The 12,423-nt window shown below is 39.2% G+C and overlaps 2 protein-coding genes across 4 annotated transcripts in view; both read left to right on the top strand.

Annotated features, from left to right (window-relative positions):
* The first annotated feature begins 712 nt into the window (after nucleotides 1–712).
* LOC103137021 (cytochrome P450 2J6-like) lies at nucleotides 713–7,343 on the top strand. 2 transcript variants are annotated; one of them, XM_007550531.2, is made up of 9 exons: nucleotides 713–944; nucleotides 1,691–1,853; nucleotides 1,952–2,101; nucleotides 2,807–2,967; nucleotides 3,149–3,325; nucleotides 3,405–3,543; nucleotides 3,647–3,834; nucleotides 4,693–4,834; nucleotides 6,458–7,343. In XM_007550531.2, the coding sequence occupies exons 1-9, from the start codon at nucleotides 744–746 to the stop codon at nucleotides 6,631–6,633; spliced, it is 1,497 nt and encodes a 498-aa protein (XP_007550593.1). In that variant the 5' UTR covers nucleotides 713–743; the 3' UTR covers nucleotides 6,634–7,343. The 2 variants fall into 2 exon arrangements, with proteins under 2 accessions (XP_007550593.1, XP_016526191.1); XM_016670705.1 differs by lacking the exon at nucleotides 6,458–7,343 and adding an exon at nucleotides 5,673–6,440.
* An 894-nt stretch (nucleotides 7,344–8,237) lies between these two features.
* Nucleotides 8,238–12,423, top strand: part of LOC103137022 (cytochrome P450 2J1-like) — a 30,614-nt gene continuing 26,428 nt past the window's right edge. Inside the window, exons 1-8 of one of the 2 annotated variants that reach the window (XM_007550532.2) lie at nucleotides 8,239–8,494; nucleotides 8,928–9,090; nucleotides 9,212–9,361; nucleotides 9,511–9,671; nucleotides 9,987–10,163; nucleotides 10,995–11,133; nucleotides 11,261–11,448; nucleotides 11,938–12,079. In XM_007550532.2, coding sequence (XP_007550594.1) covers nucleotides 8,294–8,494; nucleotides 8,928–9,090; nucleotides 9,212–9,361; nucleotides 9,511–9,671; nucleotides 9,987–10,163; nucleotides 10,995–11,133; nucleotides 11,261–11,448; nucleotides 11,938–12,079 — 1,321 coding nt within the window. In that variant the 5' untranslated portion in view covers nucleotides 8,239–8,293. Of the gene's footprint in view, nucleotides 8,495–8,927; nucleotides 9,091–9,211; nucleotides 9,362–9,510; nucleotides 9,672–9,986; nucleotides 10,164–10,994; nucleotides 11,134–11,260; nucleotides 11,449–11,937; nucleotides 12,080–12,423 lie in introns of both variants that reach the window. The other variant, XM_016670707.1, reaches the window with a different exon arrangement.

The raw sequence follows: 12,423 nt of genomic DNA, 5'->3' as shown, positions 1-12,423 counted from the left end.
GTCCAAAGTTCGACATCCGTCCTGATGTCAGGACGGTCCATACCATGACACTGCAACAAACATGATTAAAATATCCAGAATTTAATTTAGCAAAATGTTTTCACATGACTGAACATAATCTGAACAAATACACATCAGTCCATCACTTTTCTGCACCCATTTTCTTTTTATAAACAACCAGAGTCGACTCAGCTGTAAAATGACAAAAATTAAATTAATTGGATCAGGTTTCTGGTTTATTGTCTATTCCTGATCAACAACAACAAAAAAAACAACTCAACACAATCAAACAGTCTCACATACACTCCTTCATGTGGTCCGACAGGTCCAGGATCACCTAAACAAAACCATGGAGAATATCTAAACCCCACACAGAAAAACCAACAAAACTTAAGTACAGACAAAAAAACTTCTTGATTTTAGGTGATTTTCATTGTGCGGCCCAATAGAAAAAGATAAATTATCGGAATCGTGTTTTTTTTTAAAAAATTATGTTTTTCAGAAGCCGTGAAATACCCAATTATGGCACAAACTGACTGACTGCACATCCAGCAAAAATCTTATTTTACCAAAAAATAAATAAAAAATATGAACAGCAAAAATGTATCTCTTTGATTAAAGCCGACCCAAAACACACCTGTCACTTATAAAAGTGCAGAAAAGCTTTTATTTTGAAAGTGATATGGACTCTGTAGTATACCCTCATAACCCGCCCGACTGAGTTGTAGTAGAGCAGTGAAGAGATGGAGGCAGTACAGCATGTTCTGGGTTTAGACTGGCTCGACACCAGGGCTATTTTAATTTTTCTTTTCGTTTTTCTGCTGCTGAGTGACGTTTTGAGGAACTGGAAACCGAAAAACTTTCCTCCTGGACCGCTGGCTCTTCCATTTATTGGAGATCTTCACCGCATCAAACCTGCCAGACTTCACCTGCAGTTCTCAGAGGTGAACTGCTGACATAGGCAGAAGTGACATTACAATCATTTATGTTTTTATACGTATATTTTAATGAAATAATCAAACTCATAATGTGGAACTATAGAAGTTTGGCCTATTGCTATATATTAATATAGTAATACTTTATGGACTAAAATGGGCATTTAAATATAACATTTTTTTAATATAAACACTGAAGAAAATTCAGAGTAAATGCAAATGAAATATGGACCATCATCTGCAGATCGACTTGATAATATTGACATAATATTTTTAACATCCCAAATGCTTTGGAGAAAAAATGAAAACTCACCATAGATAAGAGAAAAATATTGGTTGCAGCTGTGTTTTGACACGAACTGATTGTGAACTTTAATGGTTGCTCTATCATTTCTGTGTCACTCCTTTTATAGCTTACTAATAAATGACACATGATAAATCATGCAGTGTTTGCACAGGCTCGGTAAGCCTGTGCAAACTGTGTTTTTTTTTTATGGCAGTGTTTATGCCATAAAAAACATCTATAACATATTTCTTAAAGAAAAAAAAAGGCAGGAACTGTTTTTGTGGAAATGAATTTACTTGAAATCCTATTTGTAGGTAGTTGTACTCTGACATTTGAACTTCAGGTCCATTTTCTGTGGATTTGTTTACTCTGCACTATTCAGCTGCCATCATGTTTGTAGGGAGAAGTAATTATTCAAGCGGGCCTGAAAAACACTGCAGCGAAATTCTCATTAGTTCTCTTTCTTCAGCTTGCAGAGAAATATGGAAACATTTTCAGCCTGCACATCTTTGGGGGCAGAGCTGTGATCATTAATGGCTACAAACATGTGAAAGAGGCGCTGGTCCAAAAGGGAGAAGACTTCATAGATCGCCCCAACATTCCACTGTTTTCTGAGTTTTTTGAGAATAAAGGTACATTTATATATTTACACTTGGATCGTGGATGTAGTTCACGAATATCTGACAACCCAAACTTAAATATTGACGCTATTTGTTTCTTTTTCCATCAGGTCTTGTGATGTCTAACGGTAATCCGTGGAAAGTGCAGAGGAGGTTCGCTCTTCATACGCTGAGGAACTTTGGTCTGGGAAAGAAGACAATGGAGCGATACATCCAGCAGGAGTGCCAGTATCTCACTGAGGCTTTCTCAGAACAGCAAGGTCTCCACAAAGATTTATTTTCACACTTAAATTGTGTCCCTACCATTTTTATGTTAGACAAGGTATCTTGGTAAGCCTGTGCAAACTCTGCGTACAGTTTCCTGTACTTGGAAGACAGGAATGCCACCTGGTGTGTCTGCTGCTGCAGACCCTCTGCTACATCACGTTAATGATGCTGAGAGACACTGAGAGATGACTGTGCTCGAACTCAGACAGCGGGTTCAGAAATACCCCAACCCATTTCCCCAACAACAGCAATCATGCCACTTCCAAGTCACTTGACCCCCTTTTCTTTTCCATTCCGATGCTTGAGTTAAACTTCATCAAGTCATCTTCACAGCAGCTAATATCGTATAGGCATTGTAGTAATATGAAATGTTACTACATTTCATATGTAGTATGAAATGTAGTAACATTTCATACTACTATGAAATGTAGTATGAATTACTATTCAGATAGTAATTCATCACTATCTGAATTTTTTTTCAGCTTCTGTCGATCTTGTGAACTTAAACTGGTGAACCTTTTTTGCTCCCCTGACGCTTGAGAGTTTTACAGTATTCATAAAACTCCGTATGAATACAGAGATCTACTGTCAGATCTCTTGAAGAAGCTGGCTGTTAATTTGCCAAGCTAGAGCTTTTTCTGCCCTTTCAGATATTCACTCTTTTAACAAAAGGCCTTCATTCTTTCCATTCTCCACAGATAAGGTGTTTAATGGCCAGGCACTGATCAACAACGCCGTGTCCAACATCATCTGCTGTTTGGTCTTTGGGAGTCGATTTGAGTACAACGACAAGCAGTACCAGACTATCCTGAAGTACTTCAACAATATAATCCTCCTACAGGGAGGTTTGTCAGTTCAGGTACGCCTTCTCTCTAAAAACACATCTCGTTTTATAGCAAAATTGTCCACATGCAATTTTATACTTCAGCCTTGAAGGTTCTTTGGATCTATCCAGTCAACTTATGTTTTTATTTATACACTTGAGGTAACATTGAAATTATTTTTAAAACTATTTTCACTACATTCATCTTTCTGTTCAGATTTTCAACTCAATGCCCGGGCTGATGAGGTGGGTGCCTGGACCACATAAACAAATATTCACGCTCTTGCAGAAGCTGATTGACTTTATAGACATTCGGATCAAGGAACACAGAGAAAACCTTGATCCGTCGTCTCCCAGAGACTACATCGACGCCTTCCTCATAGAGATGGGAGAGGTGAGTCTTCTGTTCGCTCTCAAATATCCTGCACGCATGGTAAACAGATTCTCGCAGCTGCCTCTGGTGTCTTTGGTAGAAAGAGGACAAAGATTCTGGTTTTGATCTCTTCAACTTGAGCGCTTGCACTCTGGATCTGTTCGGTGCTGGAACTGAAACTACAACCACCACGTTGAACTGGGGGCTGCTGTACATGATCTACTACCCTGAGATTCAAGGTTCGTATCATCTTTAATTACCTTTAAATTGCACTGAATCTAGAACGACTTTCTCCATCTCTGTGCAAAAACTCATATTTTACCTCGTTTTCTGTGTGTTCAGAGCGAGTCCAGGCTGAGATAGACGCCGTGGTCGGTCCATCCAGGCAACCGGCGGTGACCGACAGAGAGAACATGCCCTACACTGACGCCGTCATCCACGAAATACAGAGGATGGGAGACATCGTCCCACTGAATCTAGCACGACTTGCAAACAAAGACACCACTTTGGATAAATACTTTATCCCAAAGGTACAGTTAAAAAAAGTTACAGATAAAAGGTTACTGACATCTATTCACCTGGAAAGGGTTAAAAAGCCGCTTTTAAGATTTGCGGATTTGAATGAACAGCAATGAGAATCATATCTACACATAAAGCAGAAGTGATCCTATCCAGGAGTGGCTGCTCTACAGAGCTGGGTAGTAACTAGTTACTTTTACTCAATTACATTTACTTTTTTTTTTTTTAAAGTACTTTTAGGAGTATTTTAACTAGACTGTACTTTTTACTTGAGTAATTTTATTATGAAGTATCACTAATTTTAATTGAGTAAAATTTCTGGATTCTCTACCCACTGTGAGTAACTTCACTGAATGAAGAACAAACAGGTTTTAACCAAAAAACAAACCAAAGAAAGTTTCATTTGTTTTTTATTAAAAGAAACTGATATGGAAAAAATATATTGCCTAGTTTTACTTTTTGTTACTTAAATGAATTATTGTTATTTTCATCCTTAAAATATCAAAATTTCCACTTAACTATATTTTGGTCCATCTGATGATGTAATTTTTAAATATTAAAATTATCTAACATCCGTTCATCCATCTGTCTGTCCATCCATTCATTCCCACTTGCTTTATCAGCTAAAATTAATTAAATTAAATGAGTTTATTTGTTTCTTCTTTTCATTAAAACTTATTTCATTCAGTCCAGGGAAAGAGCAGCTATATCTAATTATCTTTGGCATATCATTGAAAATTAACATTTCATCTTATAAAACGAAAAACCTTAAAGTAGAGTAGGGATCAAACTTGTCTCTGTTTGTCTGCTGGCTTTGAACTCACAACTAATGTTATTGATCCTTTTTACTGATATTTTCTAATTCTCAGGGAACCATGATTCTTCCGACGCTTCACTCTGTCCTCCATGATGAGTCCATGTGGGAGACGCCTCACTCCTTCAACCCTCAGCACTTCCTGGACCAGGACGGTAAATTTAGGAAGAGAGAAGCCTTCATGCCTTTTTCTGCAGGTCAGTCGTTTGTTTTGGTCCTTCACAGTCGAGCTCTCTTCTATGTCTTCAAAACATACAAACTGACAGAGCAAAAAATAATTACTGGTTTTTGTAATCGGTTTAATTTCATAGGTGCACAATTGAGAAACTTTGTGGTCAATTTTTGTTCTGTCTATTTGCTCTGTACGCAGTCCAGCCAGCTTGTGCTGACCCTGTGTGCACTTTTATGAGTTTTTTTTTTTTTTTTTTTTTCTTGTCTAATTCAAATGATAAGCAAGGCGCCGCCTGCATGTTTTTTTTTTTTTTTTTTTTTTAATGTTTTGTTTTGGAAATTGATGGTTTGATGGGACAACACCCCCACTACCACACTGTCCGACTGTGACATTTTCTGCATAGTCTTATCATATGAAGTTGGTTCTGGGTAGATTCCCTCATTCACTAATTCAAAACTCTCTCTCTCTCTCTCTGCTGAAACGGTCTAAATGAACAATTTGCATCTCAGTTTCCTTTTAAAGCTTCTCACAGTTTTTGTCCTTCCTGTGACTTTTTTTTAACTCCTCACTGATACTGAAGAAAGTTAACTTTCCTCCTTCAGTAACAACTTCCAGACTGAAGAGTGTTACAGAGCAGAGTTTACGTGTTGTGAGTTCACTGAGCAGAAATAGCTAGTCAGGTTTCCCATCAGTCACCACACTGAGCTGATCCAGCTAAAATTGATCCGAAACAGGAAACCATCTGATTTTTTTTTTTAAGCCTCTCCAGGTTAGATGTTAGCTGAGGCCTTTCTGTGTTGAGGTGACACGTCCTGCTTCTGCATGTATCACATGTTTCTGGGTTCTACAATTTCTTTCCACAGGCTAAACTGTGAATCTAAACAGCCCTTATGTTTGAGAGTGAGCCGGTGTACAGGTAATTGTTTTGTTCATATCTGTGTGAAGACCTGCTAAAGATGGGCACCACCTTCTGAGCAGCTGGAAAAAGCCTCCTGGAAATGGTTCAGTTGGAGGGGAGTATTATGTCGTGAACTCAGTAAGAACCAGAGAATCCTAAGTAGTTACGTGAAGCAAGTAGAAAGCTCTGAAAAATAGCAAGTGCGTGCAGGACCTCTATTTACATTGTGCCAAAGTAAACAGAAGGAATGAAGCTCAGCAAGGAAAGATTAAACACCAGATTGTGTTTTGAAAGCGAACATCTGGAAGCACTTTAGATTTCATAAGTTCATTGGGACACGAAAACTAAACTAAATGAGTCATGTCAGGCTGGTTAAGCATGATCGGCATTAATTAGTTACTTTGGTAGCAAAACAAATATAAGCTGTAGATACAATGATCCATTATCTGCAGACTCAGCAAAAAGTCTAACATTAAGTAAACGATTACCAAGCCCATGTTGCTCCTTCAGTTACGGATAACAAGCAAAAATGGAGTAATGTTCATAGCGTCTTGAGTTTGAGTTTCGCTCACCTCTGATCCTACAAGCACTCGTATTTTAGCTGCAAAATCCCAAATGTAGCAGTAGGGGGCGCAATCCATAACCTTCCAGCATGCAACTTCACCTGATGACCTCTCACCCTAATTTGCTATGTTCTACTTTTTCTACAGTGTGACGATAAACCTCATCTCCTGCATTTTTGGTTTTTAGGTAAACGTGTGTGTCTCGGGGAGCAGCTGGCCAGGATGGAGTTGTTCCTCTTCTTCACCTCCCTCCTCCAGAGGTTTAAGTTCTCCGCTCCACCTGGAGAGCAGCCCAGCTTGGAGTTCAAACCGGGAGCAACTCGCACTCCCAAGCCTTACCGCCTCTGCGCCGCGCCCCGCTGAGCTGAACACAGCCTCTCTTTTCTTGTATTACATTGTGCAAAGAAACAACAGCCGTCAATCCTCTGAACATTAAAATTAAGCAGTCCAGTGTTTCTTTATTACCAAAAAACAGTATTATATCTCTTTATGTACAATCAGTTTAACAATTAAAATTTGTCTTGAAAATTTGTTTATAGAAAAACATCAAATTTTCATGACTTTACAAATAAATGGTGTTGCAGTGTCTCGTATTCACCTAAATATTTTTTGATTCATCACCTCCACCAAGCCTCAAAAATGTCATCTCATTCATTTTTATGCTGGGGCAATAAATGCAACAAGTTCCTTTAACTCACAAATCTAATGAGGTGACTATTGCTTCTAAAGTTTTAGTAGAAATAAAAGAAATGTTGCATTTGTGTTATTTCTTAAAAAGGACAATGCATTTAAATGAACTTGGTTTGCACTCTACAAGTACCTGAGCATTTTGCCCTGTAGCCAGAAACCTTTCGTGAGTCATGCTTTGAGGATTTCTTTTGTAACCTGGACTTCTAAATCCAGCATCGCTCTGATTTTAATGCGAAATCTTTGGCCCATATCCCAGCATTATACATCAATCCATACTCTCATTTTAAAATGTATAAATTACATTTCATGTTTGCTCATATTTGGTCTGTGCAGAAAGATACGTTTCTCTCCGTTGTGGATTGTAAAAATAAACGGAAACTAAGGATACCTCCTCCCATTTCCTCTGTTTTCTAAGAAGGGGCACAGCCGGGGGGCTAGAGAACAGGGCGAGTGGGACGGGTCGCTCAGGGCCTTTGAGTCCAAACAACAAGCAGCCGATTTAAAAGCAGCCACAGAAAACTCAGCAGCAGCTGACCGGTGCATCTAATTGATCGAAATAGCTTGAAATTTACCTGAAAGATGCTTTGTTAAAAAGCTTAACCTTTAACAGAGATGTAGGTGGTGGCAGGCAAACTGGGTGAGAAGCGACTGTGAGGAAGTTACATAACAGTTTCCCCTCCCAGGACTCTCACAACAACAGGAGAAACATGCGGGAGCTGGCCCTGCTCCAGCTGGTTGCAGAGGGGGAAACTATGCAGCATGCATCCATGTTGTATGAAGATACAGCAGAGCCTGGACAATTTAAACAAAGCACTTTTTGACTACGATTTCTCTGCGGCTGTGTGGAGAATGTGTGCTGCTTGAGGCCATCAGTATGAAGGTGAAACAGACTGAAGACGAGTCGTACGGGAGAATATTTAGCAACATAAAAAGAGAACGTCATTTTTTTCTCTAAAATTGTTGACTTCAGTCTTTCATACCACATGTATTAATCAAGTCAGAGGTAGAAAATGAGTCTTTCTCCATGTTTTTTTTTTTTTTTTAAATCTGAACACAAACATAGTTAATATAAAATGTAGAGGATCAAGAGCACAGAACTTCAGATTACAGAACGAAGCAGAAACATAGAGGGTTGTTAATGTTTTTATTACAGCTTTTATGTTCACCACCTTTGTCCTATTTGCAGAGCATGACGTGTTTACTCGACAGTTACTCACAGTGCATAATAATTTTATTACCGGTAAACGGAATGGTATATATAAAAAGATTCAGAGATTCTTGAGTGTCATTCATAGCTGATCTCACAGAGCTGCACCTGTGTTAGCAGAGCACAATGGACGCTTTATACGGTCTCCTTGGCTTTGAGTGGCTGGACACCAGGAGCGTCTTGATATTTTTCTTTGTGTTTCTGCTGCTGAGCAATATCTTAAAGAGCAGAAAACCAAAAAACTTTCCTCCAGGACCACGGCCTCTGCCGTTTATTGGAGATCTTTATCGCATCAACCCTGGCAGACTTCACCTGCAGTTTTCAGAGGTACAGTTAGAGTTCCCACATGGGCAGAAATTTGATGCTCTTCCTCTTTTCTCCTTTGTTTCTTTTTTTTTTAAACTTTCCTTATTTAGACCTTCATGAACTCAACCATGGTGATATATTAAGTGTTCAAATGTATCTTTGATCACATTAATTTATTGTACCATCAAACAATTTTTATAATCAAGAAATTAAGTAGTGTGGCTGCTTCCTGTGCTGCAAAATGAGGTGGAGAGCACAGCAGGATAGATGGATGTCTGGGTTTCCCTGCTGGTCCTTTTACCCTCGATGACCTGGCCTTGCATGAATGGAAGACAATGGATGAATAAGTTCAAATAGTCCTGAATTTTGGACAAACAGTAAAACTTGTTCCTCAGGCAGTAACTGTGTCTCAATGTCACTTTGTTGAAAACAGAAATCTGTTGTCTGTGTTCAGTTTGCAGAAAAATATGGCAGCATTTTCAGTCTCGATATTTTTGGAGGAAGGACGGTGATCGTTAACGGGTACAAACATGTGAAAGAGGCCCTTGTTGAAAAAGGAGAGAACTTCGTGGATCGCCCCACCATTCCACTGTTTTCTGAGTTTTTCAAGAACAAAGGTGCTGGTGTCTCATTACATCCCTGTTGATTTCTTTCTAAGTCACTCTTTCATGTTAAGCAATATCATTTGTATCTGGCTCCACGAAACTCAATGTTGACACAGTTTGCTATTTCTGAAAGGCCTTGTGATGTCTAATGGTAATCCATGGAAAGTACAGAGGAGGTTTGCTCTTCATACTTTGAGGAACTTTGGTCTGGGAAAGAAGTCCATGGAGCGATACACCCAGCAGGAGTGCCGATATCTCACTGAGGCATTTGCTGATCAGCAAGGTACAAAACAACCAAACAATCAAATAAAAAAAGATTTAATTTGTCATTGCTGCAGTTTTGCATAATTTTTCATCTTCTTTTTATTCTATTTTTTTTACGTATATTACTCCTTGGCTTTATTTAGCTTGCAGTCTGTTATTATTTCAAAGGCAAGGCGTTTAATACCCAGACACTGATCAACAACGCCGTGTCCAACATCATCTGCTGTTTGGTCTTCGGGAGTCGATTTGAGTACAGTGACAAGCAGTACCAGACTATCCTTCTTGACTTTAATGAGATTATGCGCTTACAAGGAAGTTTTCTCGTACAGGTCAGCCTTCTATCCAAAAAGTGTTTTTTACAAGCATTGAAGATGAAAGTCTTTTATCTGAGCTGCAGCCTAAGAGCGACAGAGGATTGGAAAAGTGTAACTTTGTCTGCGACTGCACCGTCATTCTCAGTGCTGTGGAAAAACACAATGCACCTTTCAACAAAAAACATACAGTTTATTTAAAATGAGTACAAGTGTCATCAAAACACATTTAAAAATGCTATTGCTATTAATTGCTATTAATGTATACCCATATTATATTAGCATTAAAACTATTTCTTACATTAAAAATTATGCATCTTCTTTGCTTTTCAGATTTACAACACAATCCCCTCAGTAATGAAGTGGCTGCCAGGACCTCATCGACAAATCTTCAGTCTCATAGAGAAGGTCATTAAGTTTATAGAAATTCGGATCAAGGAACACAGAGAGAACCTTGACCCGGCGTCTCCAAGAGACTACATCGACTCCTTCCTCATAGAGATGGGAGAGGTGAGTTTTGGGTTCCTTTATTCATTACGTGAGATGTTCAATGTCTTGAGTATGTTTTATCTTCGATTAGCCAAAACTTTCTTGAATTATTTGATCAGAAGTTCCCATCGGTTCCTGAAAGCCTCTCAAATGTTATTTTATTCATTTTCCATTTGTTATCTACAGAGCGTAACAGAATCCTCTCATAGGGATGAACCACATCTACATTCTACAGAGGAAAATAACTTAACACATGCAAAAACATGCCTTTGAACATAATTTTGAGAGTTCTTTATTGCTTTTAAATGTTTCACATTTTGTCATCTTACAATCACAGACCTCCATGAACTTTATTGGCTTTTGTGAGATTGACCAACGCATGATAGAGCACAATTGCAACATAGCAGGGAAAAGATGAATGGACTAAAATTTTTATTAAATGTCCTTTTGTTTTTCACAGAGGAAGTTGTGCTTGAATTTATATTCCATTATTTGAGTCAATAGCTTGTGGAAACACTTGTTCCCCAACTACAACTTGAAGTCTTGTGAAATTTCTTTACCAGCTTCACACATGTAAGAAAAATTTGGCCTGAGTTTTCTTTACAAAACAGCCTAAATTCAGTCAGATTTGATAAAGAGTGTCTGACAACATCAGTTTTCACGTCTTACTAGAGGGCCATATTCCTCATTTGGTGGCACACATTCTTCTGTACAGAGACATTAAAGTCTGCAAAAGTATAAAACAACATTGGAAACTCTGGTTAAGTAAGACATTGGAGGTGGTTTAAAATGCTGGAGCAGCAATATAAATATAGTAAACATTTAAACGCCTGTCTCTGGTGTCTTTGGTAGAAAGAGGACAAAGATTCTGGTTTTGATCTCTTCAACTTGAGCGCTTGCACTCTGGATCTGTTCGGTGCTGGAAGTGAAACTACAACCACCACGTTGCACTGGGGGCTGCTGTACATGATCTACTACCCTGAGATTCAAGGTTCGTATAAGATAAATATCTTAAACAAATCTGTTGCTGTTGCATGCATCTCCTCAAACCTTTGTGTTATGTGTTTATTGGGAGAAATCATGTACAAGATAGAAAAACTAGTTTTCATTGTGTTCAGAGCGAGTCCAGGCTGAGATAGACGCTGTGATTGGTTCATCCAGACAACCCGCCATGTCCGACAGAGAGAGCATGCCCTACACTGACGCCGTCATCCACGAGATACAGAGGATGGGAAACATCCTTCCACTGAATGTGGCCCGCATGACGACCAAAGACACCACCCTGGATAAATACTCGATTCCAAAGGTAACCCACATTATTTCATTTAGAGTGTATATTAGGTATTAAATATCAGACGTAAAAAAAAAAACATTGTTACCAAACAACACCAAGGTAGTGTATGAGGGCGACTGTGGCCCTGTGGAGTGAGTAGCCTAATTATTGCAATCCAAGAGTTGTGAGTCAAGGTCCAACTTCCTCCTGCCAAATGTTAATGTGAAGGTGCTAAACCCCAACTTTCCTACAATTTGCCTGTCAATCTATGAATCTGTGTGTTTGTGAAATCCATGAGGTAAACATGGTCCACTGAGGCTCGTTAAATGGCCGCCATGACTAGAAAAGTGTTATTTAAATTTAGTCAATTTGCCTCTTACACTACAGCGGTAACTAAGAAATATGGCAAGTGACTGTGATCTAAATATGCTTACAAGTTATACTCTGTAGGAAGCTAGTTAGAACCCTGTAAATGACAGTAGAGCACTGAGAAGAACATTTTTTATGTTTTTCTTTTTCAAGGGAACCTTGATTATAGCAACTCTTCACTCTGTCCTCCATGATGAGTCCATATGGGAGACTCCTCACTCCTTCAACCCTCAGCACTTCCTGGACCAGGACGGTAAATTTAGGAAGAGAGAAGCCTTCATGCCTTTTTCTGCAGGTAAATTTTTCTCTGTCTAAGGACCCAGCCAGCATGGATAGGTGGGCCCCACTTGGGTTTGAAGTGGGCTACATGGGTTATGAGTGGGCATGGGTTTTATCTGGGCTAACTGTATGGGACCGATATGGTAACCTAAAATGGGGCCCACTTGGGCTGGCCCATTTGGGCTAAACATATGGGCCCCATTCAGCATTAATGTGGGCTAACTGTGCATGGGGCAGAAGTGGGCAACACTATGTGGGGCACATGTAGTTTGAGTATCACGGGCCCAACATGGGAAGCCCATGTGGGCTGACCACATTGAACCCACATGAGATAAGTATGGGCTGACCGTACATGGGTTG

This window comes from Poecilia formosa, unplaced genomic scaffold (assembly GCF_000485575.1).
Source record: "Poecilia formosa unplaced genomic scaffold, Poecilia_formosa-5.1.2 Scaffold37, whole genome shotgun sequence".
Lineage (NCBI taxonomy): Eukaryota > Metazoa > Chordata > Actinopteri > Cyprinodontiformes > Poeciliidae > Poecilia > Poecilia formosa.
The sequence above is the reverse complement of the archived record's forward strand: the minus strand, read 5'-3'. Positions and strand labels throughout refer to the sequence as shown.